Source organism: Thermobia domestica, chromosome 4 (assembly GCF_964235325.1).
Source record: "Thermobia domestica chromosome 4, izTheDome1.hap1.1, whole genome shotgun sequence".
Classification (NCBI taxonomy): Eukaryota; Metazoa; Arthropoda; class Insecta; order Zygentoma; family Lepismatidae; genus Thermobia; species Thermobia domestica.
Genome location: NC_137457.1, coordinates 274,278,763 through 274,303,101, shown reverse-complemented (window position 1 = coordinate 274,303,101; position 24,339 = coordinate 274,278,763). Strand labels below are relative to the sequence as shown.

At 35.3% G+C, this 24,339-nt stretch overlaps 1 protein-coding gene across 2 annotated transcripts in view; it reads right to left on the bottom strand.

The window, feature by feature from the left end:
* Positions 1 to 7,934: 7,934 nt before the first annotated feature.
* LOC145684075 (trypsin-1-like) overlaps positions 7,935 to 24,339 on the bottom strand; it is a 78,689-nt gene continuing 62,284 nt past the window's right edge. For both annotated transcript variants that reach the window (XM_081755935.1, XM_081755937.1), the window contains 3 exons: positions 22,058 to 22,171; positions 11,032 to 11,172; positions 7,935 to 8,225 (listed from right to left, as the gene is read on the bottom strand). In XM_081755935.1, coding sequence (XP_081612061.1) covers positions 8,049 to 8,225; positions 11,032 to 11,172; positions 22,058 to 22,171 — 432 coding nt within the window. In that variant the 3' untranslated portion in view covers positions 7,935 to 8,048. The remainder of the gene's footprint in view (positions 8,226 to 11,031; positions 11,173 to 22,057; positions 22,172 to 24,339) is intronic.

The following is a 24,339-nucleotide window of genomic DNA, read 5'->3' as shown; positions in this document are numbered from 1 at the left end:
AAACTAAGTGTGGATTTGACTTTCTCATACCTAAAAGCATACTTTCAAGACACCTCATCATGAAAAATTGCAAAAAGTATATTTCACCCTCAAAAATGACACGCCCTAATGTAACATTGCCACACACGACCTTTCTTCCTGACCATTTCTCGAAATTTCATGCTTTAATTCACATGTAAGAGAAGTCCGAGTACCTCTTCAGAAATTCAAGTCAGAGAGAGAAGACAGACCGACGTCTATTACTAACGGTGGTTCAGGGTATATTAATAGTACTTCACCTCTATTTCTACATTACCGGTACTTTACAAAATGGTTCCTTTTCATCATATGTAAATCAGTACTTTGCTACTTCTCGCTATTGTTTAGCTTTGGGGGGCTTTTGCACCTACTTTTTTTTTTTTTTTTTTTTTTTTTTTTTTTGGCGAAATTCTATTCCGTTGCGCTTGTTTTATGGTTTCATACGTTAAATTACGTTACCAACATTAAATTCAGACAGCATTGCCGAGCGAGCGTTAGCGAGTGAAGGCGGGTTAGAGTCCCCGCAGGGCACGTTGTTGTCTATCTTTGTTACCAACAATTCATTTTATTTATCACATAAATCAGATACCTTTACGGTTTGCACAAATCCCCTACTGCCCTAAAAAAAATGTGTTCGATACTTTCTTGACTAGTTGAACACCACTATCAACTCATTTCTTCCGTAAATCATCCTACTTTTTTGCTAGTTTTGGCCACCCAATACGAAAGAATTTCCCTAGTTTTTAGTGCAAAATGAAATGGAACTTAAAACATCATATTATTAGTTATATAAGGTACAGTCAAAGAATTTAAAAAAATTTTAACCTCCAAAAACCTAGAAGTAAATCATAATATATTAAAATAAAGTAATTAGTCATATGGTTCTTATAATTTCGAAGATAAAGTAAAGAAATGGAAATAAATTCCTTCCCGGGAATTTATACGCCAGGGAAAAAAACAGGGATATTCGCATTTTTAAAATTCCTTCCCACCAGGAATATTCCCACTGCCCATCACTAGCTATGGCCCTGGAAAATCCCTTTTATGTCCCTCAAATGCAGGAATAACTTTTTCTTCTTTTTTTAAAGATTAGATAAGAAAAATAATGTTTGAAAGAGCTCTTAGAACTTACTCAATACATGATTTATCGAGGAACGTATTACTTCCTAACTTTTTCGTTAGAGGCTCCACATGAAGTTGTCAAAACCAACATTGAACTGCTCTGCCATCTTTTGAGATAATGCTTAATTAACTCACGTTTCATATAGCTACGTAATATGCAATCTAAATAATATATAATAAGTTGCCATTTTTATAGTAAAACGATAATCTACAGTAGAACGAAACTTGCATAGATATTGTACTGTCATTGGTTTACGTATCTACTCAAAATTTCAGAGTTGTCATTAGTATAGGAGGATGAAGAGAAGAAAAAAAAATGACACTTAGCAAACTCACATAATTTTACACCTCACATAGAAATACTGATTTGCAACGTTGTTATACATGCTCAGAGTTGCCAAACCCAGAGAACAAAATTATTGATGTTCATTTAAAAATTATCGTATATTACAAAAAACAAAAAACAAAAAAAAAAAAAAAAAAAAAAACGTATATTTGTTATACACGCGATAATTATAGAATCAAGTATACAGCTACCAATAATAGCAATAATATATAATAAATCTATAAGGTACTTGCAGCAAATAAGGCCCACCTTAGAAAAAATGCTTCATTTGTAAATGCTTATAATGTAATTGATATGTATTTTATTTGTCAATGTTTTGTCTATATTACGGTGTATTTACTTCAACTTAAAGATTGAACAAATTCTATGAAAAACATATTGAAAGAGAAACATACAAAATGACAAGAATAAGGTTGAACATATAATAAACAAGTTACCATTAAAAACGGATTTCATACTAACTTTCAACAATGTTTACACTTGATAACACTTGTAGCAAATGAATTCCTCATCATCGGCGTCGACCAAGAGAATGCATTCGTCATATACCCATACACCGCACCGTTAACACCATTTCACCGATCCATTCTTTGGCAGATAATGAACGATATTATGATACCTCGACCGCTCAGAACTGTGCTCGACGTAAGTGTGCTTAGAAATACCCCAAAATAGTGGTATGAGTCATTCGCATGGATTATAATTAGAGATTTACATTATGAAAGACATCAATGTAGAACTCGAACCTGCGAACCCCCATAGTCAACAGCATGATAGACCGCCCTACTTTAGAGGTCTGCACGGGCCGGAATTTTAACCGGAGCCCGGCCCGGTTCGTGAATTTCTAATGTGAGGCCCGCCCCGAGTATGAAATATGTTTTAGCATTCAGGCCTAGGCCTGTCCCGAGCTCGTGTGATAATGAAATAAGCACGAGCTACAGAAACTTTTGTGGATATTCAAACAATAAAACGTAAATGCCAAACAATTGCTGAGTAATTACGACTTTGTTGCACATGAGCTTGGGGTTAGTTGGCGTATAGCATTTTGAGTTGGTTGGCAAGTGCGCCAAACAACCCCATGTGGAATTTTATTTCATTTTACTTTTATTTTTTACATTGTTTGTTTTATTGTTATGTTGTTTACAGTACTACCGATCATTTACTTCAATGTTATAGAGTAGCATGCACGTATTAGATTACTGTCAAAATTTAGAAATCGAGGTGAGACTGTATGCCGGACTCTGAATTTTCTGAATAGGCCTAATTCTCAGGATCAAGAATATTTTGTATGTGCTCTTTTGTTACAAAGATAGAGTCCTAGCTATTTCTTTTTCTTTCTTTGTGGAAAGTAGGAAATAAACTGCATTTCTCGATATTTCAGCTATAACATATCTTGGTTTCTCTTAGCTACTTTGTGAACAGGGGGAAATAAACTACGTTTCTTGATAGTTCAGTTATTTTAATTACATTTTGAAATAATATGAAGAATTAAACTACACCAAATCATATTAAAACTTATGTAGTTTGATAATCTTGTAGCTTTCAATGTCATGACAACCAAACTAGAATGAAGGAAAGAAGTTCTCATATTTCAAAATGCTGATTCTTTTAACTGATTCCGAAAATGCTGTTCGGAACAAAAGTCATTTCAAACTTCAAATACCCTACTTCAATGCAATATATAGAATAGAATTTAGAAAAATAATGTTTATTTCTAATAAACCCACTGTTTGTTTGCGTATTGCTATATTTAAAAAGTATGCCAACTAGCCCCACAATATCAGCCAACCAGCCGCCCCCCCAAAGCTCATGTGAGCCCCCTATTGTATATATGAATATACAATATTTGTCATAATTTGAATGCAATTTGTCTTAAAATCCTCATATATATACCTTCTGCATCTGAATGCCCCCCCCCCCCAAAAAAAATTTACGGAGAAATCTGCGCTCTTGTTATTGAGCACTTCCTCTAGAGCTACAATGATTAAATTTGGTATGATTGTAGCTTTCCGAAACTAACATAGAGGGTAATTGCCAAAAGTGAATATTTTAAATTTTTTTTAGAGGATCTAAAAGAGGGTATGAAAAATTTCCCTATGTTATTTAAATGGGCCTTTTTTTTAACCTATAATCTCATGTTTTAGGTACTTAGAATTGGAATAAAAACTTGAAACTCTGCATGCTTACATGTTTTCGTTAGCACTACCTAAGTAAATCAGTAAAAATAAAACAATTCCAACTTTAGAGTGGTTTTATAGGGAACTGAAAACTCTTTCCCATGTTATATATATTTTGATGTATTCTACACCTCAAAATGTTTAGACACTTCCACAGATTAGAAGATGAAATTTGGCATGATTTTAGCCATCCAGAACTAACCGACAGAAACAATGAAAAAGCGAATATTTTTAAATTTTTAGAGGTCTAATGGGGGACGCAGAAATTCCCATGTTATTTAAATGGGCGTTTTCTTGGGTACAAAACCTTATCTTTTAGACAGTTGAAATATGAAAACAAACGATAGAATTGTGGGCTCAAGAGGGGCGAGGCCCCGGATGGGCATATTCAGGAAATATGAAGAGCAAGTTCATGAAATTCACTCTTGATGGAAACGCCGATAGATAAGAAATACGAGGCCGTAGGCCAAGCAGACTCGGGGGTGGAGTCCCCAGGTAGCGAAAGGCTAATCTTTATATAGATCTGAAACTTTAACAATCAGAGCCTATATATATATATATATATATATATATATATATATATATATATATATATTGAATAACAATTTAACTGTTTTCTGAGATTGTTGTAAATGACACTGGTTTGTGTTAGTATTTTTTTTTGTTTTAAATAAAATTGGACTAACATTCGTTCAGTTCTCAGCACATTTTATACCTTATTAAATCGTCTTGAATTAGAATAACGCTGATCATGTTCTGCTATAGTACGAAATTCGTCGCTTATAATTTGTTACGGTGCTACATGAAAAAATGAACTGAATGACATACCTGCTTCTGCATAATACGAAACAATGTTTTCAATAGTCATTTACTTTTATTTCACTATAGCCAACAACACGCATACACATATATTGCATGTCGTCTTTAGATTATGTAAACTTTATTAAATATCTGCATATCTTGTATTTAAGTTGAATTGTACTGGGGCTCCTTTGTGGTTAATCGGTTAGCGCGTCTTTGGCGTTGGACTCTCGGATTCGATTCCCGGCAGGAGCTCATGTGGTTCGAATTACACGTTAATTAATAAGTCCTCGTCTAATATAGCCTCGCTGCTGAACGGGGCGTTAACCTCAGAATCATTTTGATTTGTACTCCTTGGAATAGAATTTAAATACAATAGGAAATCGAATATACGAACTAATTGGGACCACAGGTAGTTCGGATTTTCAAATTGTTCGGATTTTCGAAAATGACCAAGAAAATGCCATTTAAGCTTAAATATACTTACGGTACGCTAGAGTACATACGGTACATACGGTAGAGTACGGTATGCTCTTTTATCGATACAGTGGTTATATAGTACATACAGTAATTACAATACTGTACGTAAGGCAGTAGTGCCCACCTCCCTTATGTCCATGACAAACCCCCCTTAATTGTCTATCCATAGGTGTTCTTCTATGAAAAAAACCTTTTTGATTAATTTTTACACCCCCTCAAACATATTTATACAGATTTTTACCCCCCCCCAATATTTCAATGACGCAGTTTGCGTCATTGTTCCCCCCTTTGTGGGCACCCCTGCGTAAGGCTACTTACATTTAATGTTTCTGAAGAACTTGCTCGTACACTACATTACACTGTTCTTGTAACTCACACTTGAAACTTAACTTGTTTAGGCCTAAGGGAAATTAAAAATAATAATAAAAGAAAATATATGTATGACAAACAATTACACATGAATGAACTTTTGTAAAAACACTGATTTCACTCAACGCCGACGGACAACCCTTTTGTTTGTTTATTGCTAGCGCTAAGACAAAATGTAAAAAACTTCTAAGAACCGCGTTCGAATTTTTGAGGTCCTACTGTAAATATTTATTATTTTCTCATGCAGGTAAGACAATGTGAATTTAAATGTCTAGTCGTAAGTTTCCAAAAGTATTAACGTTTTGAATAAGAAAATCCAATATTTATTTCACGTCGAAGAATCTCTCGAAATTTCGACAGCCAAAGTACCAAACCATCCAGTCATTCATGACAAGGAACAGTACGAATCCTCACGTAAAACAACAAACCATTCACAGAAGTATAGAAAACGACCATGCATATGGACGAAACACCAACTCACATAATTACATATGACAGATATACTGATTGTCAAAACACCACATAAAGTATACAATTTCGAAGACATTGAATCGATAATGATTTCGCATGTGGTACTACATCAACTAAGGAGCCATAGGGCCCGTTATTATTATGCAGAACGTCCTCAATTCAAAATGGATCAGGCTGGTGTCTTTAAATTCTGATAAGTAGAAGTGATGAAGTGATCTATTCTCAAAACTATGATCACCTTACTTCAGGGGAAAACAATGCTGTGAGTTCCGGCATTTTCACGCGCACTGCATCAACATACCAAGCACTATCCACGATATCTTCAGTATTGGACTTCTCTAAATGACGGAGGACTAGAATCTGATTAAATCAAATACTATAACTCTTAATCCTTACGTCATCAGCGTCAACCTCGCATTCAGATCCGTTGACACTCTGTAGATCCACGAAATGAAAGTAACACAAGAGACAGTACTATTTATTACATAGCTAGTTGCTAGGTTAATATGATGCTTAGCTAATTATTGAGACTAAAAAATAACCTCTACTAACATTTCTTCATAAACCTTTTCACATTTCACAAGGCATCATGTTAATTTCCAGGCATTCGTTGATTTGTTGGTGTTAAGACCCCTGCTAGTTCTGAGTTGTTTATATACGAGGATTAGTCGAATGTAATGCAATAAGTCCAAAACCCAAACAGCAAGTGTCATTGTATACCGTAATCTACATATGTATAAAGTCAAACTGGCCCTAGAGGTAGCGTGGCATGATACATATATAACACAGAGTCTTTTCACAACAATGACACTAAGTATTCAACAACGTTTGATACCTGAAGTGATACTGAATGATTTCCAATTCGTGCCTAACGCTTCGGAAACGAAACAAAAATATTTGTCATAAAAACGAGAAGGTGCACTGAACAACAGAGCAACAACTCGAGGATTCCAGAAATTTGTGGTGGTTGTTAAACGGTCAAGGGCTAACCAAGGTCCGTCCGCCTCTAGGTTACTGATTGTGAGGTTATACGTCAAGCTAGTGATGAAACATTTGTCAACAAGCACACAATTTTCAAGCAAACTCGGCATGTTCCAGTGTGCTGTAGTTCGTGATGTTCACGAAATTGAAACAAATCAGTGGTTGTCGCATTGTGCTACATGAGTAAACTCCATCTTAGGCACAGAAAAGTATGGATGTGAATTGTCTGAAGTAGATCTTCACGTGGGAAGAAAAGCGAGTTTTGTTCATAATGGGAATCAAAACAATGGTTTTGGATGCCAGCTTCTAGAACCAGTCGTCAAACAATTTCTTCTCAAGGGTGAATGCCTGCTCTATGTACGTTTTGGAGCTACTAAGGGATAATTCACTTGGAGCTACTAAGGGATAATAATAGTCGCAAGACCGACGCCGACCTTTACTTCAAACTGTTGAAGTAGAGGTATGCTGTACTACTAAAAATACCCTATCGTATTGAACACAAAGCGCTCCCTGCTGCAACAGAATAACGCAAAGCAGCACTCGATTTGAGAAAACAGAACAAAAGTTTGACGAATTTAATGGCATTAACTGACGCCACACCGAGCAAATTTTCCTGATCTTGCCTCTTCGAGTTACCATCTATTACGATCCATTGCCTACTTCTTGACTTCACGACACTCAACCAAATATCAGAAAAAGGAAACAGCAATGGTTGAATGGTTTAACTGATTTGTTTCTATTCAAGTACAGGACGTAGTACCGAGGAAATGACAACAAGGTGGCTACGGACAGTCGAACACTAAGGGATGTACTTTGCTTGTTAACCTACATTGAACTTGACAGTGTACCAGATACTTACAAAACTTATAACTTAATCTTAATTTATGTGGATAGAAATTTTTTCCAGTTACAGCCGTATTAGCCATTTTCATTTTTAATGGTTTTGTTATTTACATGAGATTTTTTTCATTTACCTAGGTTACATAGGTTTAAGACTGAATATTCATTTTGAAGATTTGTGAGTTTTTGGGTATGATGATGCGTTCTGGCTGATCGTAAATTTCTGTCTACCCGTCTGAAGAATATGAACGATTACATGAGTTTAGGTATTTTTGTGAGTTTGGGGTTAGTTTTATGGTTCAGGAATATCCAATTATTAAGATGTCAGGTAATTTGTAAACAACGTAATATTCTTTGAATAATATATGCACAGATCTGTAACCCATATTTACATTGAGAGTTGTTACAGCAGAGAAGATTGTAATTCTATATTTTTTTTGTTTCTACGGAAGATAATTAGTTGTCTGAATATGTCCAGCTACACTTCGAATCCAATCGATATATAGACGAACTTGAACATATGCTGATGGTAAGAATGCTCCTGGTGTGCAATATTGATTTCCCTGTGATGCTACTCCCACAACGACACCATCGGCTACAGCTGGACTGCCAGAGTCACCCTGCAAAACAAAGATTTGAATATAGTTTTTGCGTTTAGAACTTAAATAAGAAAAAATAAAAAAAACAACATAGTTTTACATTTACTCTTCTTCACAAACGCATACCTAATTCGGTTTCCCAATTATCAATACTTAAAAAAAAAGATTTGCTACTGAAATGAGATCATATTCAAAATAGAATAAGACAACTCTGTCGTATTTTCACATATATCGTATCTGAAAATGAGCCATAACCTATATAATTTTTTTGTGCTTTATATATATATATATATATATATATATATATATATATATATATATATATATATATATATATAATATTAGTATTTTGTGACTACGAATATGCTACACAAATAATTCATTCAACTCTGCAACAATTCACTCAGAAACATACAATATGTTTACTGAAGAATTAAATATTAATTTGTTGCATTTTACATCGTCATTATGAGAATGCTGAAATTAATTAATTGCAATTGAAAGTAAGAATTACTGAATTATTATGCCGCATAGTAAATGAGAAAAGAAAATTACCAAAACGTTTTAGTAACGTGGAGCGAAGCATAGTACGACATATCATTCTAAAAGAGCTCAAATAGCGAAATAAATATGTAAGTATACGTTATTAAAAATATAAATTACATTCTGCGTATGAAATCATTGGTTTGTTTATTTTTACCTAGAACGGAAAGTAAGCATAGTAAGAAGATGTACATTTGAAGATTTTTTTTTTTTTTTTTTTTTGGAAGAGGAACTTCCTTTTAACATTTAGCATCGAAAGACGCAAGCTGAAACACAATTTAAACAAAGAATACCTTCACAAAAGTGAAATGTAATAGCAATGTTACTTTTGTAGTTCGTATATGTGATTTACCAACTTTGAAGGGCAAAGCTCCAGTGAAATGTATTTATAAATAACCAGTGGCGTATTTAAGGGGGGTCCCGGGCTTAAGCTCCCCCGCCGAAATCTTACTTACTATAGTGTAGTAAATGAAATATCTGGCAGAATTTTTCACATTTCCAGGCAAAGCCCTCCCCGAAACAAGATCGTAAATACGCCACTGTAAATAACGGATTATACGAAAAATATTTAGGAGAAAACTATCAGGGAAAATAATAAAAAAAAATATGAACGAGTTTATTATAGAATTTATTTGGGCAATGTTACACATATTGAACAACCAAGCGATTAAAGTAGGAATCATCACCCGAATAGAAATAGTATGTTTTATCGAATGTTCTACAAATGTAGAATATTCATTGAACTTTTAGATTCAGAATCTTAGCATTATACTCAGAAACTTACTTAAGGAAATATGTTCAGCTCAAATATTAGCTGTTTGGTCACAAGATAATATTCACTTCAAATTACAAAGGCACGTAAGTATATTGTATCTAAAACAGAGAAACCTATGTTTAAAACCTACAAACATTCAATATTAACTGAGATTTCAACGGATTATTTAGAGAATAAATTTCAAAATTGTGAAATATATTGGAGAAGATTTATCTGGTTTAATCTGACTGATTTTCGTAGTGTACAAACCGTTTAGGCTAGGCTAAAGGAGACGGTGATGGTGAGACATGAATGAAATGATGGAATGAAGAAAGTGGGAGAAAGCGGGAAAACCCTGAGAAAACCTACGTACACAGGGTTTGTCCATCACAATGCTAACTTGGCGCGAGCTGTTATCGAAACAAGAACCCCATGCACTAGAGGTGAACGCTCTATCCCTCTATAAGCAATTAAATCAATGACAGCATTTTCCATCGCAAAGGATGGGCGACAATCAACCACTATAATGTTTATTTCTCCATCGAAAAACTTTCCTAAATTAAAAATCAGTTGTTTTTAATATTCAGTTTATTATTCAAAGATTATACCTAAGTAGAGCAAAAAAACAAATTTCAATGCCTACTATAATTAGCACACTTCTCATTCATTAAATTAAAATGTTCAACATGAGTCGGAACCGAAATCAGCTTCCCGATCAGCAAAACACTACGGTAAGAAAACACCTTTTTAGTTCTATCTAAATAACAGCAATAGTTGACAATTACGCATAACGGTATTTATATACTATTTGATTCATAAGCATGTTTTTTTTATTACCGAATAACAATCGAAATATATTGAATATTTTATGTTGCTAAACGAGAAAAAAAATCGAATCACCCTTCCCAAATCACGTGGCCCCCGTAGCATAGGTGCTAATGCTCTTGCATTCGGTGCGAGCGGTCCCGGGTTCGATTCCCGGTGGGTCACTTGGTCGAAAAAGCGTAAAACGTTTTCAGACCTGTCGCCCTGAATAAGGTTTTCCTGGGTTTTCCTCATTCGTACCAGGTAAATGTTAGGGTGGTACCTAACTTATAGGAAAATACATGGAAAATACATTTAGAGCTGTATCAAACATTAAGATCAATGCAGAAAAATCTCCTTTCCTTCATTTTATTTTGATCTTTGTTACCTCTAATACAGGAAGATTAAAATTTCGACCCATTATATACAGTTTAAGTAAGATTTTAAGAAAGAGATAAGGTTGTGAATTATATTTATATTTTTTTACTCAAATCGTTGTATAAAAACGAAATCTCTATCTGTCAATTTCATTTTAAATAATACTAAACAAAATTTGTTTTATTGTTATATATATATATATATATATATATATATATATATATATATATATATATATATAATATGTGTGTGTGTGTGTTTGTGTAAAATACAGATGATTATTATGGAGCCCTATTACGCTTTAAAATACTTCTATGTATATAGCGTACAATACAATTTTATACATACCCCACATCCTCCTTCGTCACGATAGGGATATCCAACACAAAAAACTGTATATGGAAGATCCGATCTATAGAAACTCTGGCAAAGTTGGAAATCCATTACTGGAAGTTTTATCTTTCTAAGAACCTTTGCAGGTATTCCTTCCTGCAAGAACAAAACGCAAAAATATTTCACGAACATGGCTTAAGACGTGATTCCGGAAATTTAAATAAGAAAACAAATCATATACATACTAATGTGATGAGAATGCATAGTTTTGTCGGAAAGGGCTAGGTCCATGGAAAATACATTGTAACACACGTAATTTAGTGATGTAAATCGGTGTAAAGGAGGATCAAGTATCAAAACATCATACTTCAGCAGTATCCAATTGGCGCAGGCTTTACGCCAACTTAATATTCAGATATGTTCGAACTTAGAAGTGGTTACAAACTGGTCAGAAAGTAAGCTTTGACACCAGTGAATACGGGACAAATTGACATCGAATTGGAAGTGTCTGTAAGCGCAAGTTACAAGAATCCTCATGTTCCAAATTACCTGTACTTTTTCACAGTTAAGGAATTTCTAGCTTCGCAACTTTGCACTTTGCGGCCCGGGCACCCAATTTTTCCTAATTACTTTGTTAGGAATACATCTCACAATTTGTCGGTATAATTCATTAATACCCTGTATATATATATATATATTAAGGACTCCCACATCACAACAAAAGCACAGGTATAAAGCATGTGCAATTATTTACAAAGACAGACGATACAATAAGGAGGCAGACACGATGGAAACCGAACGGAGAAATCACGAAAGGATCCGAAGGACGAGCGGACAAATAAAAGAGGAACCACAGGAGGACCTGGCATCAATCTGACCACTGATCAACTAACCTACACTTGCTCCGAGGTCGCATTGGACTAGAGGTACACCTTTAACTGAGCGCGAGGTCGCATTGGATTAGGGATCATCACAACAACCAAAACCTCACGAAGCTGTCTTCGGCTGAAGGAGTTTTGCTTCAAGATTCATCAAAACCTTGCAGGTGCCTTGGAAACTGCTTTCGAGAGGAGGGGCACCGTGCAAAACACGAATTCCCTTCATCTGGTCAATAAGAAGGAAATAAACTATTTATTCTTTGTAAACCAAAGACATTGTACTTAGGAATTTTCATAATAAATTGGTGAAGGGATGAGACTCGCCTGGACCGTTATTATGACTCTGCCTATAAAATCCTTTCATTGTGATAGGCTTCGGGAGTTTTCTTCGTGGCTCTTTTCTTAACTATTTATCACGCACAAAACTAATGAGGTCAGTATCAAAATTCATTATCTCTCCTTTCTTACTTTTTCTTTACCTTTCCTGAGTGGAATTTTATGTCAGAAAGAAGGTCTGGTAAGCAGACATATTGATCAGGAGGAAATAATAATATAAACTTTAATATGACAGATAGTGCATCTAATATATCTTTTAACATACCTCATCTTACGAAATATTCAGGACACGTGCACGAGGACCCAGACAGATTTTTTGTGCTGTTCGATCATATGGCAACCACGCAATTATGGTCACCAGCTAAAAAGAAGGAAATTGTACCAGTATGCTTACAGGATACAGCGTTAGACTTAGTTTTGCAACTTAAAAGTCAAAACCAATTAGGAACATTATCCTATGAGAATTTGAAGTCTAAATTAGTTTCATTAAGCAGGCCGAAGATTCCATCATACACCTCGGAACAGGAACTATTGCAAGTCCAGCAGGGAGCGGATGAACCTATAGATTTGTATTGTTTTGAGTAAACTGCATGCGATGAGGCAGTTGATACCAGACGCATCAGGAAGAGCAGAAGATTCACCACTTATCATTAGAATTACAAAGGGATTTTCTTAACAAGATCGCATTGGAAAAATTTGAAACAGTAGCCGCTTTACAAACAAAGCTGAACACTTTAGAAGTCGCTAATGACATTTTTACGAAAAAGATATCATGCAGAGCTATCACAGACACTGCACACGCTATAGGCCAAAACCCTATACTTAACCCACAGAATCCATCATATGTATTAGCAAATGAACCAAAAATAACATATCCAACTCAGCAACCATACCATCATACATATCCTATACAGATGCAACCTGCCATGTATCCAATGTACAGTTATGTACCTCATCCCAACAACAACTTAACACCTATCAGTCTAATCCATTTTTAAAGACCTCTCAACTATCAGTACCAAATCCACAAGAATATCATAATACGGGTCAAGAACCGAACACCGTTCTCCACCACGAGCAAAATCATCATCAATATGACCGATCTACCTTGGCCAATAAAGTAGCAGAATCATCATTAGTGATAGCCCAGTCAAGCTATTGAAATCATTCAAAGAATAGGCAAGGATATAGGAAGAATAGTCAATAACCTAATAAAGATAAGAAAAACAGTTACAATTCCTGAATAGTCAACAGACCCCACCTGCGGAGAATCAAATATTAGTATGCTCGATATGTCGAAAACGGGGACACGGATCCTCCACGTCAAAAAGGAAAAAAAAATGTAAAGCCGTCACTTGGCAAGGGGGTCGACAGGAAACATCATCTGACCATGCGGAAGAGCAAATAGAAATTAGGGATTACAATGGCATAAATTACTAAATTTCTTTGGTAGAAACACAGGCAGAATGTTTGGCAGAAAGACGCAAAAACATTACTCTAGAATATGAAAATAATAGATCCAATTTAACAATTAAAACTAAATCAGGAACCGAAAATGCAATAATTGATACAGGAAGTACAATTTCAATATGGCCGTTAGAATCCGTGCCACCCGGAACAGATTTAATTCCATTTGAAACAATAGTGAAAAGAATTTCAGGAAGGTATATTTGTTTAAAGCAAATATCACTAATAACATTTAAAGTAGGACAAGCGACATCCAATCATTACTTTCGAATAGCTAATAAGACGATGAAAATAATTTTTGGGAATGACTTCCTTCAACGTGCGTGTGCCACCATAGACTTGAGCAAATATATAATTTCTCGCTTTAAACATCCACGGAAACCTCAATTAACGTCTGAAAGCAAGGAACATACACTATCAGCTTTTACAACACGCATTCTAATGTAACCGCAGCAAGATTGTTTATACGTGACTAAACACATAACCCTCCCTCCCCGCCCACATACGCTTATACTAGTAGCAACAAGAAATAAGAAAAGAAAGAAAAAATAGATGATACAGAATTCTTGAATGTATCATTGGTTCCTGGAATACTCGAGAAACATAGATTAAATGCTCTTGACCAAAAGATAGACAGAAACAAAATGGTAATCCTACTATCAAATCCTAATAGTAAGAACGCCAATATAAAGAAAGCTACACCAGTGGCGGTTCTTGAGGAAGGGCACAAAATTTCATTTAACGGTCTAGAAACACAATAGACGTCAACCAAAACTTAAACGAAACTCAAAAACAAGCAATTTATGAATTGTTGTTCAAGTATAAAGACGTTTCTACATACGTCTCTAACGATATTGAATATTTTAGTGGATATGTTTACAAGATTAGAATCTCTAAGTCGGCTGTATTTCACAACCGTTCCCCACCGATTCCACTTCACATCCGAGACCAGGTAGACAAACAATTTCAGGAGCTCCTTAATGCAAAAAAAAAAAAAAAAAAAAGACACAAACAACAATCAATTTAGTTCTCTTCTTTTGGTGCTCCGGAAACCAAACACACAAGAGTTTCGGATAGTCCTCAACTTAGAGAAATGTAACAGCTATACTAAGTATCTTTCAGTTTTTTTTAAATCTATAGAAGACGTTTTAAGCTCTGTAAAGGGAAAAAACCTATATAAGCAGTTTGAACCTCTCGGCTTGTTATCACCAAATTTTGCTGCATCCTAAGAACCGTTAATATGTGACCTTTGAGCTCAACCACATTAGAATATCATATGAAGTTTTGAGGTGCACGATGGGCCATCGTACTTCAAGTCAAACTCTCAGTAACACCACGAGGAAAATGTTGGACGGGTTACCCTATAGGACTAGTTGTTTCGCGGATGATATCATTTGCAGCGCTTATATCTTTCAGCATCAATCAGAGGACTTAGAATTACTATTCAGAAAGCTTAAAAAACACGATTTTCCTGCATTTCCCATGAAGACACACATAGGTTACCAAAAGCGTCACGTATTAGGATACCCCATCAGTGGGGAATCTATTAAAATATCACCAAAATAGCTAGGAAAATAAGAAATTTAAAAAGCCAACTAAGAAAAGGATTCTCAAACGTTTCACAGGGTTATGTTCATATCTTACATTTAGAGCACATATCAAGCATTTCACAATAAAAATTGAACCTTTCCAACAATTAGTAAATTCTAAATCTAAATTTAAATGGACAAAGTAGCATGATACTCTCTTTGAGCAATTGAAAGAAGATATACTGCAGGCTATTTCTCTGTCCCATTTCGACGATTCCCTAGAAATACCTGTATATAGTGATTGCAGCCAGATACAAATAGGGGGAACACTCGCTTGTTACGATCCAAAACTGACACAGAGAAAGTAGTCGCTTATTGTTCTAAGGGATTGACGAAAAGTGAACAGAAGCCTAGTATTTGGCAGAAAGAATTATACGCTCTTATATATTCTTTGTGGTAATTTAGCTACTTTTTGCGGAATAGAAAATTCAATCTCAACGTAGACGCAAAATGCTTAGCCACGTTGGAAACACAACCTGATACGGTTGGGAAATATACGAGATACAAATTGTTCTTAGCCGACTATGATTTCAACATCCAGTACTTGTCAGGGTTTGAACTCCCTTTGATATAATTTGTAGACTAGAATAAACAAAAAAGATCATAAAAGAAGAAGAGAGCAGGACAAAAATGAATAAAAAATTAAAATAATCTTGCCTTTATATCAAACAGTCTCCAAGCCAATACTTTACAAGGAGAAAGTTACAAACTTCTACCAAATGTAGCAAAAGAAAACAACGTAAGACGACAATTACAAGAACATCATCTCTGTCTTAGAAGGAAAATAATCAGACAAGATCTCCAAAGTTAGATCGGTAAGACTTTTGTCTTAAAGATGGCATATAATACAGGAAACAAAATCATCCTGATTTATGCTTTATTACATCTTTCATGTATACCCAAGTCGCTAGCCAACTTGTGGTTTACAACTTTTCATCGACAAGCAACGAATCCTCACTTTGTGTTTACAAAGTCATATAAAGCCGATATGAAGATATTTTATATGCCGCACCTTAAGAACTACCTTGCTCACAAAATACGCCATTGCCCAGACTGTAAGAGACTAAAACAGCTACCAGAAAGGGAAATAGGACGAACTGCTGCATCACCCTGTAGGAGATATAGCAACAGCGTGTGCGTGTGACGAACTGGGGTCATTCCCAAGCAAAGTGGGACGAAATAAGTATATATTAGTAGGCACAGAATTATCTGCACGTTACGTTGTCCCAAAGACAGAGGACGCAATAAATGCCGAAAATATAACAAGATTTTTAGAATGTGACATCATTCTAAAATTCGGAGCATTCACAACATTGTACTGAGATCAACATCCACTACATGAGGCTGCCACTCCACAACATCTAGAGTAAGAGTACGATTTTACCTATAAATATTCGCCAGCATCTAATCACACTTCGAACGGATTGGTAGAGCAAATCAATAAAATTACACAAAATTGCCTCAAATATTTCGTACAAGAGCATCATACGGATTTGGAGAAATTGCTACTACACGTTATTTTCGTTATTAATACTTACATTCAAGGTGGGACCAAATATTTATCGAGCTACTTATTATTTGGATACGAACGTAGGATCACGACAGAATGCACGTTCGATTCTAAACAACACATACAAGTTGTCAGGGATAAGTTAACAGTGATCAGGAAGAACGTACAAACCAACCTGGAACAGGCATATATGAAACAAAAGTTTTACGACAAACACCACAAACAGACATCTTGTAACTCAGGATATCTTGTTTTCTTTATATTACCCTACAAAAGAGATTAGTCTACCAGAACATATTACCACTCATTACGAAGGGCCGGCAAGAATTATAAAGAAATTAAACAAAAATTTGTACCGCGTGGAACTACCTCCTAAATTTAGTAACTGGACACAGAATATCTTGCTGGACCGTTGGAATCCATTTTACAAAGACCGAACTCAGGGAATATCAATATAAGAAGACCCAGGCACAAATAGAAGAAGAATATAACAATCTTCCAGCTACTTACCAGCAACAGAAGACAGAGCAGGAGCAGAAAAAAAGAAGAAAAAACAAGACAACAGAAAAGATGCATCAACATAGATAAAATCACGTTTCTTTATTTGGCCTATAGAATTCGTCTCAATCTGTTATTCAATTTCGCTGCATGAATATTTCCGTTGACCTAGCAATCTACAAACTCAACACTTTTTCCTCTCTTTATTAGTTCCAAAAGTCTTTAATCCATGCAAGGTCGAAATACAATAGTCTCTTGTTTCAAATTATATGATTGCTTCTTCAGTTCAAATTATATGATTGCCTATTACGTCACTTCTCTTTTGTTATACAAGGTGTTCATGAAATTGACAAGGTGTTCATTCTCTACATTGACAACGTTAGAGAGAGTGACCAAAAATTACATTCTCTATTTTCTTCATTTTTAAAGAAAATGTTCCAGATTCTAATACCGATAATTCCCCTTTCTTTGGTTCTAATAATAATTTATTTGTGTCTCATCTGTTATAAGCCCCTTTATACAAACAAAACACTAACTAAACGTCTTCATATATATATATTTACCATTAGAAAGACTTAACTCACCGGCGGTAACTACTTAAGTTGAAATTCAAACGAAACAGACCGCATATACCGGATGTGACGTCAAGATAAACACCGATTTTAGTAAACACCATCATCGACCAACACCAACGATTAGTGAACTTACTACAGTTAATGCACTTCTGCCCACTCTGAGGGAAATGATAGTGAGTGCTTAGATGGGACAGAAATATAGTGTTATTACTATTATACATATATCACAACAAATTTTCTTTTTGTTATTTTACAGTATATTATAGTGTTTTTACAGTGTCTTTTAAAGTGTTTTCAATTGTATCAGTGATATAGTGCAACTATCATCCATGACAAATGTATTTTTTTCACAAATAATCTTGTATATTACTTTTACAGTGTGGGGGTGTAAAGATCTCCACATCACATATATCACGACACGTGCCATTATTTACAAAAAGCAGACGATACACTAAGGAGCCAGACACGAAGGAAACCGAAAGGAGACGGACCACACAAAAGAATCCGAAGGAGAACGAGCCACCCGAAGAGGACAAATAAAAAAATGACCTTAGAAGAACCTGGCATCAGTCCGACCACTGATCAACTAACCAGCACCTGCTCTGAGATCGCTTTGGACTAGGGGTACACCTTTATCTTAACCCGAGGTCGCATTGGACTAGGAATCCTCACCACAACCAAAACATTACGAAGCTGCCTCGGACTTAGGGTGTTTTCCTTTAAGATTCAACCTTGCAGGTGCCTTGAAGATTGCTTTGAGAGCAGGAGCACCGTGCAAAACACGAATTCCCTTCATCTGGTCAACAAGAAGAAAATACACTATTTATTCTTTGTAAATGAAATACATTGTACTGAGGGATTTTTAAATAAATTGAAGGGAAAATACTCGCCTGGATCGTTGCTTAGATTCTACCTATGAATTCATTTCTTCTTCTCATTTTAGAATTACTTTTCCCTTCCCCCATCAATAAAATAATTGCCTTAAAAATGTATTGTCCAAGATACGACTAATAATGCTTAAAGACTCACAAATCGGGTTAACGTCGTACCTTTAGCATTTCTTAACACCAGCGCAACATCGACCTACAACAGCAGTTCTCAGTCTTTTGCAGACTATGACTCCAACTTTTCAAGCCCCATACGAACCCTTCTTCTACACAAATAATAACAATTATAATATAACATATTAAAAACTACCTTAACGGTGACTCACCGGCAAACTTTCAGCAACTCTTGTAAAATAAAATGAAATATTACAATGCAATGTCCCACAATTATACCCTTTAGCTAAGGGGAGACGATGATGAAGGCAAGTGAATGATGATTGGAAAAATTGCTGTAATGGTAATGAGAGAGTAAACGTAACTACCACTAGAAAATTAATAGACACGATGGTGTCTTTCACAAACGTACTTGGCCGGAAATCGAAGCAGAGACCCCACATACTCAAGATAAACTCTGTAGCATTATGCCACAATGCTCCCCGCAAAACCCTGGAGAGACGTGGCCAATCAATTAAGAAAAAGTGACATAGAGGAACGTAATAATGTTTTCCGACGAAACAAACTCTACGAAAGCCACATCCTGAACATTTTTGTACATTGGTTTATCACATACAGTATATGGTTTATCACATACTCACTTCAGGTGATGGTGAACCTCGTTCAATACCGAATCATAAAAATTATTGGTGGACAACATTGTACCCGTAAGGTTTCTTGGGATTATCTTGTTTTCCCCTACATTCTCATTTCACGAATTCTTTCGCCATAATTAGCTTTCATCTATTATCTGTCTCCAGTATTGGATCGGATTTGAGCTTAGCACCCATTCGGTAGTGAGGCTTTGTGAGGTGTCCAGTTATGGCTTAGGATCCGAAATGCAAGCTCTCCTGTCGGGAATCGAAGCCAGGTCTATTGTTCCAACGTTGCATATCCTACCAATCTAATCATGAGTGATACCTCTGTCTTCATTAACCTAGAAGGTAGGTAGTGCATAGCATTCTTGTTGATCGTTATTTACCCAATGTATTACCTTTTAAAGCATAATAACCTTGCAGAATTTTGAAACATAAAGCGAGGAGTTCGTCGTGGTCAGTCCAATTTTGAAGATACAAAAAATGAAGACAATACTCAAGTAAATAACTTCAACGAGAAATCAAGCGACTTATGTGTAGATTGCAAACCTGTGAAAGGTACATGCAAATTTAGCGAGACAACCTCTCGTCTATGCCCAAAAATTGTAGAGATTATTCAGTGCCAAATATCGAGTATCTGTTACCATGTCGAGAGCTGCAGCTTGAAAGAATATGTCGCAGAAAGGTAAGTTGAATGAGCTTTACAGAGTATATATCTGAATGAAGGCTCTATGTAAATTTAGGGAACCGTTTTGAAAGTATTTTCTTATTCCCGTGAAAGAGAACATAGGAGAATTCTTCCACGCAAAACGTAATACTGTTTCACGATGAAGAGAATTGCAATTGCATGAGAACTATTGGTTGCTAACAGTAAAACAGATCCTCCGTTGCTTTAAGAACGAAAAGTAGCCTCTCGAAATGAGAGAACTCGAAGTATGTGATGGAATAATGTATGTATGTAGCGTTTATCACTGTAGGAATATTTATATTCACAGAATATGATCTAAAATTTAGGGTATACTTATTTTGTAAAGGAACAATAGCTTGTAGTTGTTTTTACGAAATAATATTTCTGATTTGACGTACAAAAGACATGAAACGAGCGTTTTCAAACTGACAGGTTCGCGTTACTTACCGAGATCTCGAGTAAATTAATTGGCATGTGAAGTTTGTTGTTAGACATGTCAGTTTATTACTTCAATGAATAGTTTTTCTCTGGCCATATCCTCTATCCATTTATCTGGTTTCTTGTATCCATTTCAGACAGTTTTTAATGGTAACAATGCCACTATCTTCTACGTATTTGCAATAGGATTAAATACACTTAGAAAAGAGCTTTTATTCAGAATTTAACGGAGGTACTTTTTTTTGCTTATTCAGAAAAAAAAAACAAAAACACACATGCTACAGCATGTCTTACAGTGCAAACTGTATTAGATGGCAAAACGATGTGAAAACAACGAAATAGTGCACAGTATTGGGATAAAAGTAAAAGTTTATAACATCTACTGAAAATTAGTTAAAAAGTACAAACGGTACAAAATTATATCTTACTCTGAGGCACATAGCCCCTTATCTGCCTGGATATGACACTGCATCACTACGATAGTGAGAAGAAGATACAAAAAGAATCACAAGAATCAATTATGACATATCCTCAACGCTTACATAATGATAAGGGCATAAAATGTCATTGGGGAAAAATTGTCCTATATTGGTTTAAAAGTTTTCAAATTCCTGAGCGTTGGAGTGTTAAACTTCCATATTGCCGATCGAAAGAAATATTAGAGTGCATCAATATCTCAACGTAGCGTTGAAATAGCTTGAATTATTAACCTTGTAATGCTTACATATTTGAGCTATATTGCTTTTTATATCTTATTATATACACAGTTTATTAATACATTATAATTTTAATTAAACAGGGGTACTCATTCATTCGTAGTTGTTCTGTCTTCCTATTTTGAAGCATAACACAACACATTGCAGTTATAGAAATAGAAATATAGTTCAAGCTACTTCCAAAACATGTATGTGGAGATGGACAACTTTTAGCGTGCTTGCAACACGGAACGCATGCCAAATTTAAACTACGCCTTCGAACATTGTACACGAGTAGCTTGCTCTGTATAATATATTTTGAAACGCATTCTTTTAAATGGATTCTTGAATTGTTCTTCAAGCAAGTCACGTAATGATGAATAGATAGTTTATTTGAAAATAACGTTCATTTGTGTTTACTTACATTTATTTCTTTTCACAATTATTTATCACTTAGTTTGATGGACTCCGTCAAATATATCTGCTTTGCTTCATATTATTTCCTGTGTCTGTTTTAGTTTGAGAATAATATTAATAATAGTAATTCTACGAAAATTACCATTAGAGCTGTGTAGTTTCTAGTTTTGTTAATAGGAAGTTTAAAACTAGATTAAGACATATGCAACTCCCATTTCTAAATTTACATAAAATATCTAATGATATTATTCTGAATTGAGGTTTGAATTATTGTAATGAAGTAAGTACTGTATATATGGAATATTATACTTCACCTCTGTGTATCCAAATCCTACTGATGTTATCAGTTTATTGACAGGAATTTCTGGTCCTGAATAGAGTACAGCTGGTCCTACATTAAATCCATCATAACTAAATGGTGGATATACCTGAAAGATTTAATTTTAACTGTTAGTTATGTTATTAGAATGGCATTTTCCTTAACTGTGACATTTTATTCGTTTCCATGTTATATTTTGAGATAAATAATTAGCAGAAAACTTTTGGTTATAATACCCATGAACATATCCATGAATATTCTTATGGTAGTATACTTCAATCTATTTTTTTGTTCGTACTTAATGCGTACTTACAAGGAAGGGTCACGCAGTGGCTCCGCTGAGATCCGAACGAGTCAATTGTGTTTGCATTTGAAATGCTATAACTAGATGAATCCCAAAGTTATACGTGCCACCGGGAGAAATATCGTGAGTTACAACATATTTTGTAATGTAAGAACTACAAAAAAATTACATGGCAGAATAGTTTGAACCGAGTCATTTGTTCGGAAACGGTTGGATAAGTGGAAAACTCGGCCAACACGTATCCCATCATTTTCAACGACAAACTTTTTGGGGTAAAAAACTTTGTCCCAGGGTCCCCCGCAGGGTCCCAGACGGGGTCCAACTCAAAATTTTCAAATGGCAAGGGGGGTTAAGTGGCACAGCATTTGAAAGCTGTTGTAAAATGAAAGAAAATGCAGCAGGTCTCGACTCTCTACAACAACCCTGTGAAAAATGGCGACGGGTCAAAGTGTAAACAAAAACTTAATTGAAAAGTCCATGGTCACTCCTATAAATCGGAAATGGTGAGACAAATGTGAAAACAGAAAGGGATGTGTGGTATTATTTTCAAAGTATAACGATTTAAGTGAAAACGTCTTGTCCCAGGGTCCCCACATGGTCCCAGGTGGGGTCCAACTAAAAAATTTCAAATGGGAAGAGAGGTAGGACATTGTTTGAAAGCTCTTGTTAAGTGAAAGAAGATGGAGCACGTCTCGACTTTCTACGACAACCCTGTCCAAAATTGCGGTGGGTCAAAATGTAAACAAATTGGAAAACAATCCAAGATGGCCGCTTAAAACCTATATCGAAAGGATAAGCATACCAAACTGCTGAAGCTAGGAAAACAACTTTGGCATTAATGTTGATTAGTAAGTGACTAAAATATGCAAAATGTTCAAAAACGCGACATCTTGAGTTCAAAATGCCGCACTATGTATCGAACGCATATCCAGCTCACACCACTGGTCTTGGAGAAGTGAACGTTTATGGTTAATAGTCCACAAAATATCAAAGAGTATAATCTGTAATCCAATATGGCTGCCAGCGTGAAAAATGAGTTTGTATATAAACATGTTATTTCTTGGAATACTGTGACCAAGCCAACAAAGTTTGACGCAGTTCGATGTACTGAAATGACTTACATATGTTTGGTACTACTTGCCAATCTTGCAAATGATTGTTTTATAGTTGGTATTGTTTGAAGTATTGAGATCAAAACAACGAATGACATACAAATGTAACCATCACAAATACGTTACAATAGAGTCCGCAACTTACTGGTGCAGCAAGTTCTTTCTGTATGAACTACGTATGACAAATTAGAAAAATACCCGAAGGTATTCAACTTTTTTTTAATTTATTTTTTTTATTATGAGTAGGAAGTCATAGTTGTGTGTTCATCGCATATTCGTTATATTCAAGTAAATAATGCCGAGAGAACCGTGACGAACGTGCATTAAGAAGAAACCATATAGACCTATGTGTTGTTACCGAATGAAATAATAGTTGAAGTGAATCGAAATACAATTGTTGTTTAGTCTTCCTAGTATTTATAAATACATAATAGAGAAAAATAGAGATTTAGATTTGTACTGTTATGAATGACAAGTTTTAAGCACCTTGGATTCAAGGTGGCCATATTTTTCAATTAAGCTTTTATTTACATTTTGACCCTCCACAATTTTGGACAAGGTTGTCGTAGAAAGTCAAGACTTGCTCCATCTACTTTCATTTAACAAGATCTTGCAAACGATGAGCTTCTTAACCTGTCTTGCCATTTGAAACTTTTTAGTTGGACCCCATCTGGGACCCTGTGGGGACCCTGGGACAAGACGTTTTCACTTAAATTGTTGTACTTTCAACATAATGCCAGACTTCCTTCCTATTTTTAAGTCTCACCATTTCCGATTTATAGGGTTGACCATGGACTTTTCAATTAAGTTTTTGTTTACATTTTGACCCTCCGTCATTTTGCACAGAGTTGTTGTAGAGAG